Source organism: Frankliniella occidentalis, unplaced genomic scaffold (genome assembly GCF_000697945.3).
Source record: "Frankliniella occidentalis isolate FOCC.00 unplaced genomic scaffold, Focc_3.1 Scaffold168, whole genome shotgun sequence".
NCBI lineage: Eukaryota > Metazoa > Arthropoda > Insecta > Thysanoptera > Thripidae > Frankliniella > Frankliniella occidentalis.
The window spans coordinates 264,489-287,526 of record NW_026267294.1 but is presented as its reverse complement, the minus strand read 5'-3'; the positions used below and the strand labels follow the sequence as shown (position 1 = coordinate 287,526).

Here is a 23,038-nt window from a genome sequence, read left to right as displayed (position 1 = left end):
ACACGCTGGCGCGGCCGTAACTTTGGCGAGCCTCCCATGGTGCCGATGTCTACCGCTCCCATCAAGTATGCATTGGACAGCGGCCACCGTGAAACCAATTTCCAAGGTTCTCCTTGTTCATCATTTCCCTGCGCCGCTGCTGCAGCGACGGCCTGGGCCGCAGCCCCGCCTCCCCGCTTCTTCACTTTCTTCATCTTGTTCCTCTCCTTGTCGCCTTCGCCCCCCCTGTCCTCCGCAGCGCAATTAAATCGCAGCCCGCCGTGTCGCACTGCTTTGCTCCACCCGCAGCAGCAGGTGGACGACGCAGAGGTGGCCGTCGGCCGCTGCAAACAGCGCACGTCCCGGTCGGGCCCGGCCGCGCGAGGGCCCCGCCCAGCCCGACGGGCTCACAGCCTCACACTCGATCCCCCCGATGAGGTATCTGATGAATATCAGGCCACTTGATACACATTCCAGCCTGATTTGTGAGAGCCGAGCCCTGGCAGGCAGGCAGGGCATAGTCCAGGAGGCCGACCCTGCTGTGCCCCCCTCTCCCCGTCCTCTTTCCTCCCGCTGCACCGCGGCCCCGGCCCCCTGCAATCAACTGGTAGGCGTTCCTGTCCTGACTCCCCTTGGGGCCTACCTCCCCCCCCCCCCAACCAGTGTAAACAAGAGGACGAATAGCCGAGCGCGAAAGCCATGCGGAACACAATGCTTTATCGGGCTGCACCCCGCCAAGCCCCGACCTCGCCCCGCCCCACGCTGTGCCAGGATCAGTCGCCTGCAGGCCGAGTGTCCGCGCAGCCCGCTCTCCTGATGGACGCAATCGAATCCCTGCCATCGGCAGCGACACCGTCACTACTGCGCACAAGCCACTCGGCCGTGACGTGACGCGCCGAAAACGAAACAAAATAATTGAGCTGCTTGTCATACGCAAGCCAGCTAACGCGAGTGGCAGGCAGACCAGCACGGACCCCATGGGAACAGATTGAGATTCGTTTAGGGCGAGAGAAAAAAAAATAAGCGCGCAGGGAGCGTGCGTTTTGCTCGTACTGCCAATTTGGATTCAGTTGTCTGCACCAACTTCACGAAGAGCGGAGTTGTGTAGGGAGAAAAGGGGGGGGGGCAGCTGGCAGACCAATCAGTCAAATTAAGCCGCTTGATTCAGACATAAAAACACCTTCCCCGCCGGTACCCGGGGTCCCGCCCCGCCCTGCACCGGCCGGCTCACCCGGCATGAGAGAGGCTCGCAATGAAGAGACGGGTACCACCATCACAACAAGCTGAGACCCGATCCCGCTACTAAAGGTGGCAGCGGGGCAACCGAAACCGGCGCAAAATAAAAAGAGGAGAAAAGAGATGGTTTGTGTACCACAATGGAGCTAATTTGGTTGAAATCTCTCGCGATGAAGACACGCACTCCCCTTTTCCCTGAGGTGCAACATGGAGGAGGATACCCGAGATGAAATCAGCCCAGCTGAACCGAGTCGAACCGCTCTCGTCACGAAGTGGCGGGCGGGCCCTCCTGATGAATAACGGATCATCCAGAAAGTGCGTTTCGATAAATTACGGGAGCTCGGCGCCTGCGAAACTCGGGGTAGGCCACCCCGCAGTACAGGCATGCACTGCAGGCAAGATGTTGCCTACCTCATCAGGCGCTATGAGCGCGTGGATAGTTTGGCAGGTTTGTAGCGGGAAGCGGAGTATGGCGGACGCGCTTTCTTTCTGGAAGACCCGTAAGACGCGAGCGGAAGGAGTTGGGGTCACCTGTGCGCGGGATGCGCGGCCGTCGGGGTGCGGGAGGGTCCGCCGCCACAGCGGGGTCATCCGCGAAGCGCCACATTAGGCGGGCCATTGCAGCCAAAAGGGGGATCGCCGAATCATCATTTTCGCCGGCTGCGCAGCGTCTGTTTTCGGAATCGAGCTCGACTATGCGATGGCCCTGGGGAGCCGTCGCGCTCCTCCCCGCCGCCCCTCGCCGCGCCGCGCATCCTTCCTCCCCCCGCCCACAAAGCCCAGGGGATTACCTGCTGCGGCAGCGCGACGACAGCCCCTGCAGGCAGGGGGACGTTACCGACGGGGAGTCAACACGAGGACGGCGACGAGCGGGGCCGTCAGCCTTCGCCGCGCCCTCCCGGTCCTCCCCTTCCCCGCGGCCGGCGCAAACCCCGCGCAGCCCCACCGAGCCTAACAGCCTCTCGGTGCCGTGACGAAAAGGAGACGAGACGATCTCCGCCACGCCCCGCCCCGCGCCCCGCCAAACAGTCTGCACGAGACAGCCGCCCTCCTGGAGGAGCCCACGCCGTGAGCTGCTGGAGCCTTTCTGGAGAAGACGGACCCTGGTCCGAGTGAGTATGTGTAATATGAGTACTCGTTTACGGAATTTGCGAGGGCCCGACGGAGACGGTGGACACAGACATTCGAGCATACTACAGTCCCTCGCACATTCTACCGCACTGCTGGAGAAGAGGACCGCGTCACATTGGGCGTTCCCCGAAGAAGCGCCGGCCGCGCTGGAACAGCGAGCGGCGCGGCCGCAGGGGGCGCGTCATCGCATCGCCTCGCCTGCCTCCCGCTGGAGAAGACGTCCCTCGCACTGCGGCCTGGCGCGGCGGCGTGGCCGGGCGCGGCGTGGGTTGGCATGTGTGCACTGACCACTCTCATCTCGGATGTGCCGGATTCCCGCACGCTCCCCTCATATCGCCGCCACGCCATGGTCGCGCGGCGCGCCGCCGCCCCGCCCCGCCCCGCCCCTCCGCAGCCGCCCAGGGTCCATTCCTCCGGACGGGACGTCGCCCTCGACTCGCCTCGCCAGCAGCAGACCCATACCGGGACAATACCCGCCCCGCCCGTGCACTCCATGCACGCGGCTTCAAATGTCCAATTATTTCACGCGTCGTCTCGAATCAATCGCTTCGGCGAGGAGCAGGAGCTCGAGCAGTACAGCGCGAGCGGGCGCGCTCAGCTGCTCCTCGGGATGAGATGGTGGAGCTCGAGCAGCAAGGGGGAGCAGGAGGACGCCGAGGCCATCCAGGACGCTATTACTGCATGGCGGTACACACGAGGGAATTAAACGCGATCGCGCTCCACGGGGAGGGAGCAGGAGGGAGGGCTGACCCCCGGGCACGCACACACGGGCGGGCGGCAGAACAAGACACACAGACAAGGCGGAGATAGTCCCGCCCGCGCGCCCCGCGCCCCTCTGCGCCGCGGCAGCATGGCGGCAGCCTGCCTGCCTGCCTGCTGCCTTCATTCAACACATTTCGTATGCGCCACCATCCCGCAGAGTTAAAAAGTCACCCCCTCCCTGCAGCGCCAGCGCCAGCGCCCCGCCAGCGCGAGGACCTCCTCCCCGCCCCCAGACAACACGGGAGGACGGGAGGGGAAGCGCCCCGCTGGAGCCCCGCTGGAGCCCCGCTGGAGCCCCGCTGGAGCCGGATCCCAGCCACTAAAATGTGTGTCACTTTCTGAATACACAATAGTGGCGGCCTGCTGCTGGCGAGAGCGGCGCAGCTCCTCCTCCCCCAGCGGCCCCCCTGGCCTCCCCCAACCCCCGCGGCCCCCGCGGCCCCAGCGACCCCCTTAGGGGCTCCGGCACGGCGGGGAGGGGCGCAATATCGGCGACCAGAGCGCCGCGCCGCCACGCCGGGGGGGCTTACGGAGGCTTTTGGGGGTCCCCGCCACGCCCGCGCCGCGCCGCACGGCAGCCAGGGGGTTTATACCGCGACTTGCAGAAGGTTCCAGAGGCCGCGCCGCCCCTGCTACCCCACGCCACGCCCCCGGCCCACGACGTGCCCGACACATGTGCGGCGCACTATCGGCATGACAAAAAGCAAACACACCAAACAGAGGGACTCGCCTCTCGTCACATGCATGCCACCGTGTCTGCCTGCGCGCTCTTTCTATTTCTCTTTCTCTCCATCTCCCGCACACGCACGCACTTTAAAATAAGCAACCTAGGCCTACACGCCGGCGAGCGTAGGGGGGCGCCGGGGGACACCGACCGGGGCGGCAGCACGAGCGCCTTACGATCTGTGATAGGCAACCCGCTCGTCTCCGGTGTGCAACGGGCCGAGGGCCGGAGTGAGAGCCTTCCAGTCTTTGGAGACCTACGGCTGCAAAGTGAAGTGAAGGGCGCGAACAGAGCGAGACAGAGAGTACTAAGATAATGTGTACGGTACAAAGTGGAACAAGAGAGAGAGGGGTATATGGTACCACTGCAGAGCAAGGTGCGCAACTCGCTGGCTACTTGCGTCGTCATACACCTCCCATTGTCCCGCTCGCCCCGGGCGCGGACAGGGCGGGGCTCGGTTGGGCTGCCGCTCACCCCTCGTCACGCTGCCGCAACGCCACACGTAACGCCCGGCCACGGCTGGACCTGCAGCATCATCGTTAGCGTCACCTCTCCTAATCACCTGCCACCGCTGCTGACGCCGCCCTGGCCTGCCTGGCTCGCCCTGGCTCCTACCACCGCGGCGTCATTCCAGGGAAATCCAATTCAAGCCACACACACACATACGCCAGCCGGCTCAAAATTGGACCAGCAAGCGACGGGACGGCGTATCGAGGGAGAGAGTAGAAAAAGGACACACGAGGACGGAGAAAAGGGACAAGGGAGAACGAGAGAGGGAAGGGGGAGGGGCTTCGAGGAGGAGGCCGGCGGTGTGCTGGCTGCGCCCGATGTGACACGAATGGAAAGCGGCGACATTTCGCTGCTGCAGAAATCCCGGAAAACCTTCCCTTATCCTCTCCGCTCCTGCTGTGCTGCTGTTCCACGCCGCGCCCCGCCACGTCCCAAGCCCAGGCCGGGGGTACACTCCCTGGAGCACCAGGGCCGGGGAGAGGGGGGAGGGTAGGGGGCACTTTGGAAAAAAAGCAGGAATTCAGACGACAGAGGGTGATGAGCAGCAGGGTTTAGAGTTCACAGTCGCAACGCGGAGGTCCTTGGTAATGGCTAATAGAAGAAATAAATAGAATTTAAAAAAAGCAAAAACAAAAAAAACAACAAGTGGTCGTATATCTCACTCGGCGGCCCCCAGTCCGCCGGCGCCATGCAGCTAATCAGGGCGATTAGAGCGAAAGAAAACAATAAGTGAACAGAGCTGAACTAGATGCGCACGTGCGGAGAGCAGTGCGGAGCAAGAAAGGCTCGGGGCGAAGAAAAAAAACGGTTCCGGTAATTGGGGCCCAGAGCCTCGTGCTCAGGACGACCGGAGCTGGACCGGGAGTGCCGAGGGGGGTGGCTCACGTTTGCCACAGGTTGCTTGGACAGACATTTGTCTTGAGGTTACGTCTGGGTTGTCCACCATACAGGTTGCCTAGACATACACGGTGTTTGAGAGTCGCACAAAGTTGCTTATAGGCATAGGCATATTGTCCCGAAGTTGCACACAATTCTCTCAGCGAATTGTCCCGAGGTTGCTCACAGTTCTCTCAGCGAATTGTCCCGAGTTTGCTCACAGTTCTCTTAGATTGTCCCGATGTTCCTCACAGTTGTTCTCTTAGATTGTCCCGAGGTTCCTCACAGTTGTTCTCTTAGATTGTCCCGAGGTTGCTCGCAGTTCTCTTAGATTGTCCCGAGGTTGCTCCCAGTTCTCTTAGATTGTCCCGAGGTTCCTCACAGTTGTTCTCCTAAGATTGTCCCGAGGTTGCGCGGCCGCGGGGGTCGCCCGCAGCCTCGGGGCGCCGCATAGGGTCGGGTTGGGGCTTGCGGTACATATACGCGGCGATGCCGAGACCCGCGCCTCCCTCACATGCATTCATTCATTGGATGCGTCGGCCCGGCCCGCCCCGGCCGCGCCAGCAGAGACCCCGGAGAGCATCCCTAAGCAGAGCGAGGGGAAGCGGCAGAGAGAGAGAGAGAAAGAGAGACGGAGCAGAGAGGGAATGGCGGAGAGGTCCGCGGTACGCCGCTAAGGCCGCAACCGACTTTAGCTGCGGTGCGCGCCCTTCCCCCCTTTTTCCACCGAGGAGGGCTCCCCGCCGCCGCCATCAAGGAGCGTGGCTGCCGTGTGTGTCGTGCGTGAACGACGCCGTAGACGCTGCCCCCGCCCGCCGGGCCCGAGGGGGGAGGCGGGCCGGCAGACAGGTGCATCACACTTGGCCGTCACGCTGCCCACCCCGGCTAATTGTTACAGCTCAATCCGACGACCGGACCCGACGGCGCGCAAAGTGTTTACCCACCGTCTCGCTCGCACACGCGCGCGCCCGTGAGACCGAGAGCGAGTGAGCGAGCGAGCGCCGTGAACACCTCCGACGAGTGAACTTCCCCCGTGGACGAGGAGCATGGGGGGAAACGACCGGCAAAGCTGTTGTTGCAACTGCGTGGGATGCGTTGCCATGTTTATTGTCGGGTATTTGTGAGGGTATGATGATACGACGAGAAGTTAGAGAAATAAAGTCGGCGTGTACGATTATACAGAAGCAAAATGGGTCCGCAGGAGGGGGGGGGGGGCTCGAGGGCTCGAGAGGCGGCGGCCGCTTGTCCACACATATTAAAACGTACAATCGGGGACAAAACTAGATACACATATTGATTCTATGGTCGCCCCCTTACGCTTCCGTCGCTCAATACGGTCAGAAGTGGCACTGGCACATGCCAAACCGTAATGCGTGAACAAGAAAAAATAAAAAGCACCCGAGCGCAGGTGACAAGTGTCGCGGGCGCGAGGCGCGGACAGCCGCGGCGTGCAGGGGCGTATGCGATGATGAGCTTATTACCGGACGTGCGGCGAATCTCATGCGAAACAACTTTTTTCTTTTTCTTCTTCGCGACGGCATTTATTATAATCATGAATGCAGGGGGAAAACTGACGCGCTGCAGCGAGCGGGGAGACGCCAAGAAAGAAGCGCCCGCCAAACTCGCCGCACACTGCCAAGAGCAGGGGTGGCCGGGGGTAGCGCAGTGGTGAAGTGCTTCAAAGCACTACTTGGCAGAAAGTGACAACCAGCGGCGCCGAGACAGCGGCGAGGGTGTGGAACAAGTGCTAAAGCGTGACAAACTCCTTAAACTGGTGCAGGCCAACCACCTTGGAGCCGCCACCCCCAACATTTTCGGGAGCAGCACAATGACGCCAAAATCACGAGCATCACCATAGTCACAACACTCACTCACCTGCTCATGGTCGGGGCGCAGCAGCAGTGGTCGGCGGTCGATCCCGGCCGGCGTGCATCTGGACGGTCCGCTTGTCGTGCTGGTCGCGGCCGCGCGCCCTGAGCACACACACCGCGGTGGCGCCTGCCCCTGCCGCGGTCGCACCTCCACTGGCGGCGCGGTGGCGCCCCCGGCCCCCCGCGGGCCCTCCCTCCTCCCGCCCGGCCCGCCTGCCGCGATGATTGACAGGAGCCACGCCACGCCACGCCACGCCGCGCGGCGCCGGTCCGCCCTCCCGCCTACCCGGGCCCGGCCTCTCAGCTGAGCAGCTCACCCTCCTGTCACTCAACGGCACGCGCGCCTCCGAGCGCCCGCCCGCGACACGCACCGCACTACCCCCGTGCACTGCTTGTTCACGCCTCGTCCTGCAGCTCCTTGCACTGCTTCGTCCTGGCGGGGTGTCGCGTGCCGCACGGGGTGTCCTCGCCGTGGGTCGGCTGTCTGCTCGCGAGTCTGACGGCGCCTTGAACGCCTTGGGCCGGGCCTGGGCTCCGGCTGAGCTCCCCGACTTGAGTGGCAGCTCCACACTAAGGTGTCACTCTTCGTCACAAATGGCGCTGGTCCCCTCCCAGCTGCCGACGCCGCCGCCGGCGCCCCCCGAAGGAGGCGCGTCGGAGTTGAGAACGACGCCGAGCGACGCCGACGCCGACCCTGCCCGATGGGAGGGGCTGGACAATGAGCCTGAAAAGAGCAAAAGAAGGGGTCAGTAGGGCTTGACGGACAAAATTTGAAGCTCGGGGAATGGTTTCAAACAATTTGAAATGGTGAATGTCCTCACTCCAGGGTGGTTTCCGACACTCTTCCTTCACACTACAGGGAAAGGTCGCCCCCCACCTTCTCAAATGTCTTTCGAAAAAAGAAGGAATAAGAGATATTTGTGAGAGTAACACTCATGTTTCGCCGGTCCCGCACTATCAAAATGATGCACACTACAATTTTGCAAACGGTAAGAGGTCTGTTCCTACCGAAAAACGCCGTGGGGAGTAAAAATTGTACTTAACGCCTCGGCTAGGCTCCACCCTTTTTCCTTCACGTACGAGAAACGATGGGCCAGTACAGTGTCGATTGCAGTGCTGTGATTGGTCGCACGAAAATCCTCCACCAATGAAATAACGGGTTGCTCACCCTCTTGGCGCCAGATGCACACGGCGCCAAAAGGCGCCTCTGCTTAAGATCATAATTCTGACGTCCCTGAAAAGTTGTGTCCACACATGTATGATGTGGTAGTTCTTGATTAAAATATCTCTTGGCATATTTTTCAAATGAAAAAGACGTCTCAAGACTGTCTTTGTTTTGCAAAGATTTTGTTGCCTTGTTTTCGTCAAGCAAGGCGCTGTCAAAATCCAGTTCTACCAATCCTTACAACATAAACGCCGATCAAAAACGAAATTTCACCTGACAAAGTGGACTTGTTTTCTCTCTGATCAAATGGAATTTATCTCTTACTATGAAATGGATATTTATGGAAGCCAAATTAGTATGAATGGAATCAGGCGACTTAAAGACGTGTGCTGTAGAAGTTTACTCTACCAGGAACGGCAAATTTTCATATCAACATATGGCAGGAAGTTGAGGTTGGGTCGTCCCAAAACGTCAAAGTTCGTGAGTTTGAAGTCAAATTTTCTGAGAAATGAACCCTTGCGTTGTACCTCAGCCTGCCCCATCAAGGGGTGAAGATGGTGATCGATGGATGCACATTGTAAGAACATTGTCTAGATCAATTAGAATATGTTGATAATGTGTTTACAGTATCCCCAGTTACAAAATCAATTAATAATAAACAAATTGCTTCTTTAGCACAATAGATTTCTGAGTGAAACCAAGGAACGGGAACCAGATGTTGTTATCCTAGGTGATTCTATTACTTCACAATTGGAGCAGAGGGGAGTGTGGAAAGAGGTATTTGCTCCTATGCACATCTTAAACTTCAGCATTATAGGAGATCAAGTTCAAAATGTTTTATGGCGAGTAAAAAATGGAGAGTTGGACAACATTAAGCCAAAGGTAACACTCAATCATATCTTTTTTTCCTTTGAAGTATAAATTTCATCTTGAGCAATCCATCAATGTTTCCAGGTGGTTGTGTTATATGTTGGTGAATTCAATATTAGAACTTCAAAACCCGAAGAAGCAATCGAAGGTCTCCTTGAGCTTGTTAAAACAATAAAAGAGAAGCAGCAGGAAGCTCAAGTCTTAATTCAGGTAGGCCTCAGGTTTAAAATAATTTCAACATCAAAGTTTAATTTTGAGACTATTTAAATGTGCTTCCTCATTGTTCTAGGAACTTTTACCAAGAGGTCTAAATCCCAATCCTCTCAGAGATTCTATTGAAACATTCAACAACTTGTTAAAGGAATCCCTAAAAACTGAACAAAATTGTAAAGTAATACCTGTAGGAGACGGTATTGTGAAGGCTGATGGAACAATAAGTCATGTAGACCTAGTTGATTGGTATTATCCCTCGAATGATGGCTATTTAAAAGCATTTGGACCTCTAATAGTTGAGTTAAAAACAATTCTTCAAAAAGCTGGAGCTGCTTGAGACTGAAAAAAAATTATCAATTTTTGGAACAGCAAAAGTTTAGTCTCATTTGTTTTATTTGTTTAAACAAAAATATCACTTCACATTATTAAAAACATTTAAGGAATAAAAGATTTATAGAGAGAGCTTTTCCATCAACCATAAAATTGTGGTATTTTCATTTGAATTTAAGCCAAGATTGATATTAATAAATTATCAACCAAATTGTATCAATTCATTTGTTCAGAAGCATACTCATATTTTTTCATCATTTCATAAAAAATACATAGCAAAACTTAGTACCCCTCATCAAAGTAATCAACACGCTGACCTGATTTATATTGCTTGTTGGACAAAACCTGAATAGCTTTGAGTGTTGTTTGCTCACAAGTCACTATTGTTTTCTTTTCTTTCATGTCGACAAAGGCATCACGAGTTTTGGCATCTCGAGTTTTATTGATGATTGTAATAGTCATATCAGTATCAACTGGACCAGGAGAGTAGCTCAGGACATCCAAAGATTGGTCTTCTTCTGCTAAGACCTGCAATGCAGAAAAAAAATTATTGTATAGGACAGTTACAAATGATGATTGGTTTCTAATAATCATTTCAGTCACCTTGAAAAACATTTCTCGAGCAGCTTTGCTAACACAGTACTGCCCCATAGAACAGAATGGCTGAACAGCACACAATGATGTGACATTGACCACAGTTCTGTAAGGGACTGATCCTTTAGGGAAAACCTAGAAATACAAAGCAATTACAAATATAGAAGGAAAATAGAATTGTTGCAGTTGAATTACTTGCATAATTTAAGTTACAAACCTTCAGAAACTCAGAGTTGAGGATAGATGTCGATGTAATGTTCAAAGCTAGGAATTCACTCCATTGCTCTGCATCATTCAATTCAGCAACACTTGGTCCAACATCACCAAGCGATCCGGCATTATGAACAATGAAAGCCAACTGAAAGTCTCCAGGAGACACCTTTGCATTACTCAATGAATCTTCAATTATGCCCTTGAAGAGAGCAGCATTCCCTTTCGCCAAATCAGTTGGGTGACAGATAACTTGAATATCAGGATTAGCTTCTCCCACTCTTCGCTTGGTCTCTTGCAAACCTTGGCTGTTGCGGGCAATGAGAACCAATACCGATTCCTTGGCAAATTTGCGGCCGAACTCGATGGCGAACTGTCTGCCAATACCCTGACTGGCTCCAGTGAGGACACAGAAAGTCTTCTGCCCCCAGAAAGGTTGCAATGCACCAGCAGGCATTTTCAGAATATGAACACCTGATTGGTTCTGGAGAGAAATATAACACCCTACTTTAGCGAGGAACACTCCGTCGAAAGCTACGGCTGTAGAGCTAGAGAGAGAATGTGGCTCCAGCCAGACTCCGGCGAAGGTCACGCTGAAGCTGGAGCCGGCTAGGATCCTCCCCGCCTAGCCACGCTGGATCGGGTTACCGTTAGTGGTTATGTAACGTACCGGTCTACACTGGAAAAAATGTTACTCGTGGGTCACCGATACAGGGTGCTGAACCTGATCGTCGGATGAGGAAATGTGAGGCAGATAGATATAGGGATAAACTTCGATATACACTATAATCCGATATTCCGATTGAAGACACCTGTTAACTGTCAAATGGGTGCCTATCCAAAGTGAATGCACACGACTGAAATAAAACTTGACGGACGTCAGCAATAACTTTTTCAACAATTAGAGTAGAAAAAAGTCTTTAGGTAAGAAATTACAGTTATTTTTAATTAATTAATAGCTTTACATTTGATACAGTTTAAACTCGACAAGTGGTTCCTATAACCTTTGAATGAGTACACGAGTCGGTAAAAGCGCACAAGCCCTGGTCAATACAAATGTTAATATTTTTGTTGATATTTTAGAGTCAGATAAAAGTGTTAAGTTGAAAGTGAAACGTCAGAAATACTAAGTGTGACAAAATGTTGCAATAAAGTACGAAGATATTTGAAATACTCACTGACGCCCGCGGGACTAAGACACAGCAGACGACAGATAATTGATGATGAAAACTTCCTGTCGCCAATTTTGGTGACTACAATGAAAATGTCTTAGCGTAATGATAGTGAAAACAAATAAATCAAATGACTGAAATTACATCTAAGAATATCTCACTTTAAAATTTAATTTCATAACCCTGCATAAATTTGTCAAATTTCCATCACACAGGCGAAATTTGCAGTGATGGCAGTTGGCACTTTTGAAAAAAGCGGACAGGCGGGAGTGGAGTGTGGCGGGCGACGGACGCTTGAGAGAGTTGTTGTGTATCCTCCTTTCAATTTGGTTCCAGTCATTTTAGAGTTTCGAGTACAATGTCTAGCAACATGAAAGAGCTGCAACTGCCCATATCAAGAGTCAAAACCATAATGAAGAGCTCACCAGATGTAGATTCTGTTCCTCAAGACTCTTTGGCTGTTGTTACTCGAGCGACGGTAAGAATCAGAGATTGAGGCGTTCAAACTAGCTGTGAGAATGAGAAACGCGAGGTTATGTTTTTGTTTGTGTCTTTTTACACCTCTTCTCTTTCAAAAATTATTATAATCAACAGGTGTCTATTTAATATACTGAAGAGTGTTTCATTCTTGCCTCTGTGTTATTCAAGACAATTTGATTGTAGTTGCTCTTATGTTGCATTCAGCCAGTTATGTTGTTAATTTTTCTTATCTCAGGAGCTGTTTATTCAAACCTTGGCCAAAGAAGCTTTAAAAAGTGGTGATGGATCTAAGCTTGAATATTCTGATGTTGCAAAAGTAGTCCAAGCCAAAAGCAATTTATTTTTCCTAAGAGGTAAGTCTGATCTTCAAAATAAAAATTTTGGAACCTATTTTTATGTTCACAGTTCACAGTATTTTAACATTTTCAGAAATCATTCCTAAAAAGATAACTGTTAGAGAATATAAAGAAATTATGAAAAGAGAAGGCATAACTGATAATATATCCAGCTCAGAATCAAGTGAAGGAGAGGATGATGAAGGTGCTGAAGAGGAGGAAGAGGAGGATGACGACAACGAAGGAGAGGATGGAGTAGATGAGGAAGACGATGAAGAAGATGGTGGAGAGGATGAGGAGGAGGAGGAGGATGATGATGATGACGAAGAGGAGGAGGAAGATGAAGAGGATGCTCAAAGGTGATGTTGACTTCACCATAGTAATTTTAAATTTGTGCCTTGGAAAACAACGTTTTTGAATAATAAATTACTTGTATTCTAAATACAAAACATGCTGGCACAACTTCATCTCCCAGACGGAAATCAGAAAATTCCATAATTCCATGATGTATAGTGTGTGAACATTCTGGTTCAGTACCAACAATCTGAAAGACAAACACAGGTCTTGTCTGTCTACATTTCATCAATCTGCAAAGAATAATTAAGGTGGAGTTAAACTAAATTACTAGATTAATAATTCAGTTTCAGGTATGAGTACAAACCAAATCATCAAACTCGTCAGTGGTTTTAGGTTGTAAGATTTCATCTTTTACTGTTATCATTTCCAAAAATTCTTTAGCTTCTTCGGTCGTAACTGTGCTCTGATCAGTTTCAGATGAAGTAATAAGACCTGCTTGACCTGGAAATAATGCCATTTTAGTAAATATCCTCACCAAGAGACTGATCTCTCTATGAATGCTGTGATGAAGGAACTTACTCCTTACAACCAGCTCCCAAAAATCACTCTTTTCAAGAGGAAGATCTTTTCTTAGTTTGGTAATACTGTTGTTGTACATCAAATGATTTTTCTCTAGGCACACCTTTCGCATTTCTAATAAACACTTGCCAGGTTTTAAGAAATCATCAGCATCAAATGCTTGTAGTATCAAATCACATACGACTTTCATCAGTAAATCACATGCTAAAAGAGAAATAAATGCCATCTCAAAATAATTCAAAAAGAGACACATGGGCAGGAGAGGTGAATTGAGATTAAAATACATGTAATGCACCTTTATCAAGAGGCAATCCTTGATTAATAAGTGTCTTGAAATCTTCCTCAGGCTGCACAGTTCCAATATCATGCTTTATGTCTTTCACATCTAAAGGTTGCTTAACTGTTTGAGTACTTAAGTCGGGTGCATTTCTGAAAATAAGATTTAGGTATCAATACTAGACAATTTTAAAACATGAAAATAAAGAGATGTCTCATGCACTAACTGTTGAAACAAATCTACTGCAGCTTTTCGAGCTCCTTCCTTAGGAGTCACTTTAGTAAGGGGGAAAAGAGTTTTTATTTTGGCTAAGGCAGGCAGTGCTGCTTCAACAAGTTCTTCTTTAGGTGAAAGTAGCTGTTTCACAGCTTGATCAGTTTCTGACCTGCTAATGAATGAATCTAAAATAAAGACAGTAAAGCGATTATTCTAAAAGTAAATGCACAGTGTAAGATTATACATATTTATAACTCTTACCGCCTTTTAATGCCTTCTTAGCCACTATACTTTGATAATGCTGCATGTATGGGTCAAGTGTTTTGTGAGGGTCATATGCGCCATTCTCTGAGTCCTCCCTTTTGAGAAAAAAATAAAAACCGAATAACTAAAGAGAGTGCAGTTTTACCTGAAAGATCAGGTCTGTTTTACTTACTCATCATGATCCATCAGGTTCATTTTTGACATAAGCTCATCAACAGCTTTCAACTGTTCATCTGTAGGTTTATTTTTTTCAGTTACCAATGGTGGGAGCACAAGTGTAAGAACACTCTCTGAGAACGGTAGTTCTAGCATTACTAAACACTGGCAACAGAGATTTATTAGAACATTCTACATCTACAACATAAACACATCATGGAAATTGGAAGGAAAAAAATTAAAATTAACCTGATATTCTGGTGTTATCATGGGAAATAATGCAGTCAATTTTGGAACAGCATTTAATCTGTATACTTTACGGACAACTGCAATCATGTCATTAGAATCCATGGCTTGAATTAATGCTGAGAAAGCTCGTTTGCTGTCCTAAAATGTGAAATGAAGAATGGGCTGTTAAGTAGAACATTGCTTATCTTCAATAGAGTAAAAAGTATTTAAACTAGAAGTAATTGCAATGTAAAGACATTTTGACATTTTGAAAAGAAAAAGGAGAGGGAAAAAATGACAATGCAACAACCTCATCATCTTCTGGATAGACTTCATGACAGCCTTTACCAGAAATCAAATAAAATGGAACATTATGCTGTTTAGTGAAGCCCAAGACACTGAGGCACTTTTCACCTGATGAGTAATCAAGCTGTGGTCTATCATCATCTGAAACCATTAACACAGTTTTATGCTTGGGGCACAAAAAGTACAATTCAAAAGTGTCACCACAACAGCAATACCTGTGACAGGTACAATGGTTGTTCCAAACATATAGCCTTCAATGACATCGGCAGCATCCACTGCTTCTGCATCGTTTCCACTCACTTGGTAAATACGGTCTCTATCAATCAGGCCAAAGTCTTTTCCACTACCAGACACCTCTTCATCTTCCAAATCAATCTTTGGCTTTTGTTCATCATCAGTAACATTCTAAAACAAAGGGAAGAGACATGATTATGGCACAAAATACAGTATCTAGATGTAATTCCTAGTTGATCTAGAAGTATTTGTACATGTATACTGAACCAACCTGAGTAGAAGGTAACACAGGGATAGAATGACCTGATGATATATTTCTCAATTCAGGTATGATAATGTCATGGGTGGCAAATGGTTTTGTTTCAGCAATCTAAAATGAATAAGAATGTCAAGAATAAGAATTAAATTTATTTTAGATTAATAATTAAGATAGAGAGGTCATTAATGTTAACACATTCAGTGCGGCACATCCACAATATGGTCAATCTTTGCTGTTTTTTCTAACCCCCAGGATGCACTGCCACACTGAATGTGTTGAAATATTTAAGGAATACCTTTACAAACGCCTTCACTGGTATTTTTATGCTTGAACCAATTGTCAATTCACTTTTCCATGGTGTTGGCCTGGTTTTCTTTACCTCAAAATACATAAGTTGAGGAATAGCATCTTCAAAGCTACAAATTACGCTTTTTGGAACCTACAAATTTATTCAATGGTCTAGTTAACAAGCCTTTCCTTATTAATTGCAGCCTGCTAGGCTGACGATTTTCATACTGTACAACACACCTCACTGACAATCCTAGCAATAAGTTTCTCTCCTTCTTCCTGTTCTCTACTTTTGTATTCATGAGCAATAGATGCCTGAGATTCACTGAAGGCTGTCTGTGGCCCACTAAAATGATAAAAGTTTTCATTAAATATGCCACTCCTTCAAAATATTCAATATAAAAAAATACTCTTACATAGCAATGACTTGAACGTTTTCATTCTTTAAGCCTTGGATAATACAATCAACTTCATCATCACTAACATCAGAGCAGAAATTGGTCAGCATGACTATTTTCTTCTCTTTAAATATCTTGCCCCTAAAAAATGACATGTAAGAGAGATGAGCATTCAGAACTAAAGCCTTTTAACCAGATTTGTAAAAGTTTTTGCAAATTTAGTACATACTCAGTAGATGTTTTTATGAAATCTGCAGCCACGATCAATGCATCCAACCAGTCTCCAGTTGCTTCAGTACCTTTTTGATATTTAGCTATAGACTTGACCATGCTCCAGTTGGCTCGTCGCAGTGAGTGAGCTATTTCGATATTCTTATAACCCTCATCATCAGCAAGTGGGTTATTAGTTTCCTCAGAACCAACAATTATGAGCCCGATTTCATCAATTGATTGTGAAAGAATCTGTAGGCACATTCATACACTTATTCAATTTCCGAACAGTTTTTGTAAATCAACAACATTAATATTTCTGAATACATCTTATTTTGTTGACTACCTTTCTTTGGATAATGTTTGTAGCACAGAGTTGTGCATTTTGCAGAAAGGTTTCTCCATTTGGCGAAATTTCTCGAGCAACACTTGGTCCAACATCCAGAACAACAACAATGGCTTCCTAAAAGAGGCAATTATTTCAAATATCAATTTTATACATATAATATATACTAGATTGTTAAAAACATAACGTGGAACTGTAATTAGTTATTAAATTTCACTTTTGTGAAGACAAAACTCACTGCAGAAGTCATTATGGGGGATGATCTACCAATTGCACAATGTATGAAACTATCTGATGAAAAGGAAAGTCACATATCAGTAGCAGGCTATGTTTCCTCGTGTAAGGAGTCAATGACAGCAAACAATATAGCGGATTTGAGTCCTTTTTGAAACACAACTGACCGGCTTATTGCAGCTTGTGATGTTTCGCTCGCGTCCTGCCAATAGTGTCATTACACCTTTTCGAAGAACGCCAGGCAGTTAGTTGCAGGTGGTTGCATCCTGCGAATAAGCGCTACGTCGTCTGCAGAAGCACTAGTCAGTTTTGAGTTTTACATACATGGATCGATAAAGATTCGAAACGTTTAAAACCTTTTATTCTCGTGGCAGCAGCTTTCTATTAATTCAACATGGTGTGACGAGTGTGGCTGGTATTTTACAATTGTCGCTCATTGAACTCTTGTGTGCTATGGGGTATTTTGGTTGGATAATTATTATTCATTTCAATATAACCTATTGTTGGATTTCTTAGCAGACACTCAAACAATTTTGATTAAAGCGGTCTTCATTTTATTTATTAAAATAGGACCCTATTGTTTTGTTTTATATGTTTTATTTTTTGCTAAGCCTGAACTCTTTTTATGTTAATGATGATGTATGTAGCTATCTTTTACCAAGCATGTTATTTGCATTTGTTCTTTTAGTGATACCCCCCACCTCTCAGAATGCTTCTCACGCTATATTACATGGCTGCCACATGGTTCCAAGCCTGGAGATTAAGCGCGATACGCGCTAAAGTGAATGAAATCATAGCGCACGGTGCAGGTCTTGTCTTGTACCATGAACCCGATGTATCTGCTGCTGTTCAGCAAGGTGGTTCAACTCGTAAGTTTTTGCATTTTCTTCTCTCAAAGTGGAAGACAAAGTTACTCCGCAGACTTTATCATCTACTCTTAAAATGGTCATAAGCTCTACAGTTGGTATCGGCTGTCAGGGCTATTTTTTGGCTAAAAATACTGAATGAGTTGCTTTGATTTGTTCACAGGAATATGGAGTCAGTTTTTGCGTGGCATAAGTTCTACACTGTGTGAAAACGAAAATGAAGCAAGAGTTGTTGACTTACTATGGTATCATGATTCAAAGAGGGCATGCTCCATTCTACCTCAGGTTTGTATTGATTTGGGAGAATGGAAAATGTTTCTGGCATCTTTGGCCATAGATATTTTTATCACTACCTGATCTTTATTCTTTTCCAGCAATTTATTGATCTATCTCCTTGGATAGCATTTCCGAATGAGTCTACTCGGTTTCCCATTCAATCTTCAAAAAAGAACTCACCGCCTCTTATTGCAGAGAGTCGGATACATGTCCTCATTGAAGCAGAGTACCGATCTCTGTTGGACTGTACCAAAGTGCATCATTGTGAGGTGAGGCTCTTATATTGTACGCAAATTTAAGTAAATTGGAAACAGTGGTATTTTTAATTGGATGTATGTGGTTTGCTTTTCCAAGTTGGAACAATTTGGAATATGCCAAGCATGGCTCGCAGCTGATACATTTGGTCTAATACTGGAAACAGACATAGAACACCTCATCAGCTTGTGTGGATGTTTCATGGTGGACCGTCTTGCATTCCACCAAAATTTGGAGATGACAAGGATTCAAAGTAAGAAAACCTTATTCCACTTTTTAATAATTGTATTATACTTTAAAATGACACTGTAACTAAGACCTATAAAAAACAAAAAAAAACCTCTGCAGCCATTGTTGCAAAAGGAGAACCCTGTAGGATGTATGAATATCCACAAAGTCTTAGAGGTAAGACAGTCAGGCTATTTAGATTTTCCTTTCAGTCTTCAAAGTAGTGTCTACTTTAAATTGCAAAGTATGTACTCTTATGTTTTTCTTTTCTTTTTTTTTTTTTTTTTTTAAATCATGAAATTATGCAGGCTCAGAGGATCAGGATAGTGCAACAGGTATTTCCTTTATGGAACAGTTACAGTACATTACATCTGCTGCCCAAGATGCGTCAGTGAATGGATACCAGGTATATTGATTTATCCAGTGATTCAAAAGAATTACTACGTACTTTGAAACTGTCAGCTCTCATTTGGAAATACATTTCCAAAACAGGTGCCTGTTAATGGACAGAAAGAAGTGCTAGTAGTTGCTGGGTCTTCTGATTCTTTATCAAATATTCCTGATGTGGAAGATGAAACTGATGCTTTCCCAGATGAAGCAAGTCAGTTACAGGCTGAATCCTGCAATTCAAAACATATGAGCCGTTTGGAAGAGCCACATGTTCACATAGCATCTGCTGGGTTTGTATCAAATAACTTTTCTTGCACTTCTATTTTATTGTATTCACTATAGTTACAACTTTTTTGTTTCCTTTCAGAGGACGCAGCTCTGATTCATTTTGCTCCCAAGATTCCCTTAGTGGGACTTTGTCTTGCCTTGCAATATCACCTAAACCATCACCTGCTCGGTCAAATTTTTCAGCAGCTTATTCTACTCTTTCTTTATCTTCGATATCTTCAACCATATCAAAACCTCCCAATGTTCTTATTTATTCAGATAGCACTGTGGCACAAGACAATGTTTTAAATGTTCTTAAAAACACACTGCACAGATACAAGTATGAAAAGTTTCATGTATATCATCATCATTAATCGGATAATTTATCGTTTGAATGTCTAATTGTCATGTGCTTCTTTTAGGTATGTTATATACAGCATGACTCGGCAGTCATTGTCATCGAATCCCTGGATGCAAGGAACAAGATTACTTGTTATATGTGGAAGCGTTCCTGACTCTCTTGCCCCAATGTTTCTATCCTATGTGCTGAATGGTGGGCGCATACTATGCCTGTGCTCTGACTTTCTTCATCTTGTTCTACCTACTTTCCGAACAGCCGAAGTCCGTCAGCATGAATTAGTACGATTTTCATACTCAAGATGGAAGAATGTGCCAATGATGCACCATGTCTTTTGCTATCAAGCATCTCCTGTTCACACAAGATTCCCTGTTGGTGATCCAAAATCATCAACATGTGGCAACATTGGGTTAGTCATACTTTTTTAATGGACATCTCTGCATATAAAATATGTTATTTAGCAAGTAGTTTTTTAAAAAATTGTTTTTCTTCTTAGAAGTGGAAAACCACCTGCAACCCCAGCAACAGTAGAAGTACTGGATTCTGAAAATCGCCTTCATACTCTTCAAGTCCAAGTGCTTGGGACGGAAGAAACTTGGCAGACACCAAGTCTGCTACTAGCGTCAACTGGCTTTGGACCTGGTGCAGGAAAAATTGTATTCTCACAGGTAAGGATGTTTCAAACCCTCACTTCTTCTCAAAGTCAAGATTACTCCAGAACTTGCTACGGTGTAAAAGGTTCAGAAGAGAAACAAATTATACAGTGCTGGCCTTAGACCAGTGAATCATATCTAATTCTTTCTTTAGTACCTACCAAACCAATGCATGAAATTCCTGCTGGATTTCGGTACCTAGGCAGAAAATGTTTCCATTTCATCGGGAAAGTTTGTTATCTGTAACTTTAGACTTATTAGCACACAATAATTTTTTAACTGCCTCATTTGAGCCATATATGAGTGAACTGGATATTTATTAACGTAAATAACTTTAGTTTGCATAAGTTTCTATAGCATAGTGGTATTTTGATAAAAAAGAAAAGAAAAGAATCCTTAGACAACCAAATGTCAGATGTTTCCTCTTCATGCTTTATTCATTAAAGTCATCATGTACACGTACAGGTACATTTGGAGATGGACACTTGGGAGACTTACCAGGTTGAACCATTGCTGAAGAATATGGCGAGTCTTTTTTTTCAGCTCATTGATTTGATCCTCTCTGATTCTTTTTTCTACGCTTCTGATGGCCTTTATGAACATGTTGATGAAAGGGCCTTAATTCAATCATTTTATGAATTTTATTCAGGCTAAAAGAAATCTCAAGGAAAAATGTGCATGGAGGTTACCTGTAAATGTCTGACTGAAAAGAATATTTTGCATTGCAGCCAATAGTTATCATGTATTTGCTAGTCATTTTTCTAGTCTTCTACCTATATTGCAAGCTGTATATGCTTTTTTATGAGAGCAATTCTTTTTTGTTTTTTTAATTATAATACAGTAATGGTAGCTAATCTTAATATTATTAAAATTCATGCAGTAGTGTTGTTCAAACTTTGTAGCACACAATCACTTTGCTGGTGTCATTTCCTGCACTCGTGCACTCTTGGCCATTTTCCCTTTTATTTTCAGTACTCTTTTTAGTCTTTGTGGGTGTGGGATAAATTGTTTCTTTCATATGCCAATAGGTTCACCTGGAAGAAGATCCATCTCAGTATGAAAGTGAAGAAGGAAAATACTCCACTTTGAGGCAAAGTGATGGAGCAAGAAGAGAAATATTACGGGATCTTCTTGTATCCCATCTTGACATGGAATGTGGAGACAGCGCTCGGGCTTCCAATAATCAGTTTACTCAAGGTTATTTCCTTGGTCGACACGAGGTATATCCTAACAACAACCTAATTATATATGAAAAAGTATATGAATTTGTAAACTTATACAGTTCTTTAATGTTATTTCTGTTAATTAAGCTGAAGCAAGAGTTCTTGTCATCTCTTAGAAGCAGAATGAATGGAAATATTCTGAAGAATGGTGATCTGGAACTTCAGTTTTGTGGTAAAGGAGAGAAACCCACTACTGCTAGTGAGCGTCTGTTTCCTATTCTTCTTCATTCTTGTCCACCATCTTTCTCTACAGTGGAATATTTTGATGTAAGTTTTCAATATGAATACTGTTGATACCTTCGTTGTGTTGTTGGTCTAAATTTGTAAACTGAATGCTATATTTTCACTTGTATTTAGAAATCTAAGAAACTAGTAATACCACCATTCCTCCTAATGATTTTCAGAATCTGCGCACCGACTGGCTTGGTCGTCTGGTAATTTATTCGGAAGCGATGGGTAGCTCCATGAATGTAACAGGATATGAGCAACTGTGGCATGGACTTGCAATAATTCCTCGGCAGCAACTTACTGGACGTGGTCGTGGCAGTAATATGTGGATTAGCCCTGAAGGTTGTGCAATGTCCACTGTCCAGTTGATTGTACCTCTTTCTTCACCGCTTGGACAACGTGCATCTCTTATCCAACATGTTGTAGCAACAGCTGTTGTCTCGGCTCTCACCAATCTGCCAGATGTTGGAAAAGCACTAGATTTACATCTGAAGTGGCCTAATGATATCTACATCTGTTGTGATAATGATCTCATTAAAATTGGAGGACTTGTACTCTCATGCACTAATAGAGGAACAAATCTTATATGTAATATTGGTGAGGGTCATTGTCATTAGTGAAAATACCACTGGTTGATCGGGGATCTGAATTTCATGAACCAATCTCTGTTTACAGGTCTTGCCGTCAATCTTGACAATAGAGATCCAACAACATGCATTAATGAGCAAATCATGTTGTATAATGCTAGATCAGGTGGGAAAGTTCCTACTCTTTCTCTAGAAAAGTGGTTGGCAATATTCTTTACAGAACTGGAACGTCTGTTGTCTCTGATGCAAAACTATTCAGAGGCGCAGGTGATGGACCTTTACTATAAATTTTGGTTGCACAGGTACAGTAACATTTAACCCTCCTTTTTGTCAGTGTTTCAAAGTGAAGGGAATCATTACCAATGTACCATTTAATCTAATATTGTGGAATGCTGTAATTTGAAAAAGGTTTATTTTTTACAGTGATGCTGAAATTGTAGTGCGAGATACATCAGGAAATGAGAAGCAGGTTGTTATTCAAGGTGTAGATGAATTTGGATTTTTACTTGTTCGAGAAAAAAATGGTAAAACCTTTACTGTACAGCCTGATGGAAACACTTTCGACATGTGTGTAGGACTGATTGCACCAAAGTAACCGCTTGTGTTCAAACTTAAGGTTTACATTTCTTTTCTCTTTCACTCAGACTGAATTCATTCCTTTCTCTGCCCAATGATGAGACTTTGTTGTAGTTGGTTTATTGCCTATGTATTTTTGTTTCTTTTTGGGTTTTTTGTTTTTATATATATATTTATAGTTGTTTTATTTTAATATTATTGACTGTTAGCATTGTTGATACTTAGATCTTATCTTGTTAAAATAAGTCAAATGTTGTAGCTGTGAATCCTTGCCCCAAAGAATACATTCCATTCTGTTGATAAATGCTGTAATCTATTGTGTGTAATAAAGTGCCCACTTACAAATGTAAACAGTGACAAACCACTATTAATTGCCAAGTT

General features: G+C 46.0%; 6 protein-coding genes across 12 annotated transcripts in view; 3 read left to right on the top strand and 3 right to left on the bottom strand.

The window, feature by feature from the left end:
• Positions 1 to 7,813, bottom strand: part of LOC113208866 (homeobox protein PKNOX2) — a 34,097-nt gene extending 26,284 nt beyond the window's left edge. For both annotated transcript variants that reach the window (XM_026426094.2, XM_026426095.2), the window contains exon 1: positions 7,094 to 7,813. The gene's annotated coding sequence lies outside the window, so the exon portion shown is untranslated. The remainder of the gene's footprint in view (positions 1 to 7,093) is intronic.
• A 734-nt stretch (positions 7,814 to 8,547) lies between these two features.
• On the top strand, positions 8,548 to 9,883 carry LOC113208802 (platelet-activating factor acetylhydrolase IB subunit alpha2-like). The gene is made up of 4 exons (XM_026425983.2): positions 8,548 to 8,831; positions 8,930 to 9,136; positions 9,209 to 9,334; positions 9,414 to 9,883. The coding sequence occupies exons 1-4, from the start codon at positions 8,763 to 8,765 to the stop codon at positions 9,672 to 9,674; spliced, it is 663 nt and encodes a 220-aa protein (XP_026281768.1). The 5' UTR covers positions 8,548 to 8,762; the 3' UTR covers positions 9,675 to 9,883.
• On the bottom strand, positions 9,713 to 11,778 carry LOC113208801 (sepiapterin reductase). Of its 3 annotated transcripts, none has more exons than XM_026425981.2 (4): positions 11,650 to 11,778; positions 10,479 to 10,955; positions 10,271 to 10,396; positions 9,713 to 10,195 (listed from the first exon to the last, which is right to left on the bottom strand). In XM_026425981.2, exons 2-4 carry the CDS (start codon positions 10,926 to 10,928, stop codon positions 9,950 to 9,952), a joined length of 822 nt encoding a protein of 273 aa, XP_026281766.2. In that variant the 5' UTR covers positions 10,929 to 10,955; positions 11,650 to 11,778; the 3' UTR covers positions 9,713 to 9,949. The 3 variants fall into 3 exon arrangements, with proteins under 3 accessions (XP_026281766.2, XP_026281767.1, XP_052127579.1); XM_026425982.2 differs by lacking the exon at positions 11,650 to 11,778 and adding an exon at positions 11,142 to 11,624; XM_052271619.1 differs by lacking the exon at positions 11,650 to 11,778 and having other exon boundaries at positions 10,479 to 11,133.
• Positions 11,779 to 11,905: 127 nt separating this feature from the next.
• LOC113208803 (chromatin accessibility complex protein 1-like) lies at positions 11,906 to 12,907 on the top strand. The gene is made up of 3 exons (XM_026425984.2): positions 11,906 to 12,121; positions 12,359 to 12,476; positions 12,553 to 12,907. Exons 1-3 carry the CDS (start codon positions 12,002 to 12,004, stop codon positions 12,819 to 12,821), a joined length of 507 nt encoding a protein of 168 aa, XP_026281769.1. The 5' UTR covers positions 11,906 to 12,001; the 3' UTR covers positions 12,822 to 12,907.
• Positions 12,848 to 16,984, bottom strand: LOC113208799 (X-ray repair cross-complementing protein 5). Of its 2 annotated transcripts, XM_052271613.1 has the most exons (18): positions 16,918 to 16,984; positions 16,755 to 16,807; positions 16,517 to 16,633; positions 16,190 to 16,422; positions 15,979 to 16,101; positions 15,803 to 15,908; positions 15,570 to 15,713; positions 15,287 to 15,385; positions 14,997 to 15,186; positions 14,786 to 14,922; positions 14,497 to 14,634; positions 14,264 to 14,412; positions 14,089 to 14,186; positions 13,838 to 14,012; positions 13,630 to 13,763; positions 13,335 to 13,538; positions 13,120 to 13,256; positions 12,848 to 13,045 (listed from the first exon to the last, which is right to left on the bottom strand). In XM_052271613.1, the coding sequence occupies exons 2-18, from the start codon at positions 16,764 to 16,766 to the stop codon at positions 13,031 to 13,033; spliced, it is 2,211 nt and encodes a 736-aa protein (XP_052127573.1). In that variant the 5' UTR covers positions 16,767 to 16,807; positions 16,918 to 16,984; the 3' UTR covers positions 12,848 to 13,030. The 2 variants fall into 2 exon arrangements, with proteins under 2 accessions (XP_052127573.1, XP_026281764.1); XM_026425979.2 differs by having other exon boundaries at positions 16,755 to 16,927.
• Positions 16,985 to 17,013: 29 nt separating this feature from the next.
• On the top strand, positions 17,014 to 23,008 carry LOC113208798 (biotin--protein ligase). 3 transcript variants are annotated; one of them, XM_026425977.2, is made up of 16 exons: positions 17,014 to 17,165; positions 17,439 to 17,619; positions 17,780 to 17,901; positions 17,991 to 18,161; positions 18,247 to 18,400; positions 18,496 to 18,552; positions 18,684 to 18,781; positions 18,868 to 19,055; positions 19,133 to 19,372; positions 19,455 to 19,799; positions 19,887 to 20,058; positions 21,072 to 21,263; positions 21,354 to 21,533; positions 21,671 to 22,091; positions 22,170 to 22,383; positions 22,505 to 23,008. In XM_026425977.2, the coding sequence occupies exons 2-16, from the start codon at positions 17,460 to 17,462 to the stop codon at positions 22,674 to 22,676; spliced, it is 2,886 nt and encodes a 961-aa protein (XP_026281762.1). In that variant the 5' UTR covers positions 17,014 to 17,165; positions 17,439 to 17,459; the 3' UTR covers positions 22,677 to 23,008. The 3 variants fall into 3 exon arrangements, with proteins under 3 accessions (XP_026281762.1, XP_052127571.1, XP_052127570.1); XM_052271611.1 differs by having other exon boundaries at positions 17,024 to 17,147; XM_052271610.1 differs by lacking the exon at positions 17,014 to 17,165 and adding an exon at positions 17,190 to 17,208.
• The last annotated feature ends 30 nt before the right edge of the window (positions 23,009 to 23,038 follow it).

Bases quoted from the DNA above. Each gene is read 5' to 3' on its own strand.
- LOC113208801 (XM_026425981.2), bottom strand. From the start codon at position 10,928: ATGCCTGCTGGTGCATTGCAACCTTTCTGGGGGCAGAAGACTTTCTGT. The intron at 10,397-10,478 runs GTTTGTAACTTA...TTGTATTTCTAG, and splicing joins TCAACTCTGAGTTTCTGAAG to GTTTTCCCTAAAGGATCAGT. The intron at 10,196-10,270 runs GTGACTGAAATG...TCTGCATTGCAG, and splicing joins CTCGAGAAATGTTTTTCAAG to GTCTTAGCAGAAGAAGACCA.
- LOC113208802 (XM_026425983.2), top strand. From the start codon at position 8,763: ATGAACCCTTGCGTTGTACCTCAGCCTGCCCCATCAAGGGGTGAAGAT. The intron at 8,832-8,929 runs GTAAGAACATTG...TTGCTTCTTTAG, and splicing joins GTGATCGATGGATGCACATT to CACAATAGATTTCTGAGTGA. The intron at 9,335-9,413 runs GTAGGCCTCAGG...TCATTGTTCTAG, and splicing joins AAGCTCAAGTCTTAATTCAG to GAACTTTTACCAAGAGGTCT.
- LOC113208798 (XM_026425977.2), top strand. From the start codon at position 17,460: ATGCTTCTCACGCTATATTACATGGCTGCCACATGGTTCCAAGCCTGG. The intron at 18,553-18,683 runs GTAAGACAGTCA...GAAATTATGCAG, and splicing joins ATATCCACAAAGTCTTAGAG to GCTCAGAGGATCAGGATAGT. The intron at 19,056-19,132 runs GTTTGTATCAAA...GTTTCCTTTCAG, and splicing joins GTTCACATAGCATCTGCTGG to AGGACGCAGCTCTGATTCAT.
- LOC113208803 (XM_026425984.2), top strand. From the start codon at position 12,002: ATGTCTAGCAACATGAAAGAGCTGCAACTGCCCATATCAAGAGTCAAA. The intron at 12,122-12,358 runs GTAAGAATCAGA...TTCTTATCTCAG, and splicing joins CTGTTGTTACTCGAGCGACG to GAGCTGTTTATTCAAACCTT. The intron at 12,477-12,552 runs GTAAGTCTGATC...TAACATTTTCAG, and splicing joins CAATTTATTTTTCCTAAGAG to AAATCATTCCTAAAAAGATA.
- LOC113208799 (XM_052271613.1), bottom strand. The intron at 15,714-15,802 runs GTGTGTTGTACA...ATAAATTTGTAG, and splicing joins TTGCTAGGATTGTCAGTGAG to GTTCCAAAAAGCGTAATTTG. The intron at 14,635-14,785 runs GTTGTTGCATTG...TTCACATTTTAG, and splicing joins TCTATCCAGAAGATGATGAG to GACAGCAAACGAGCTTTCTC.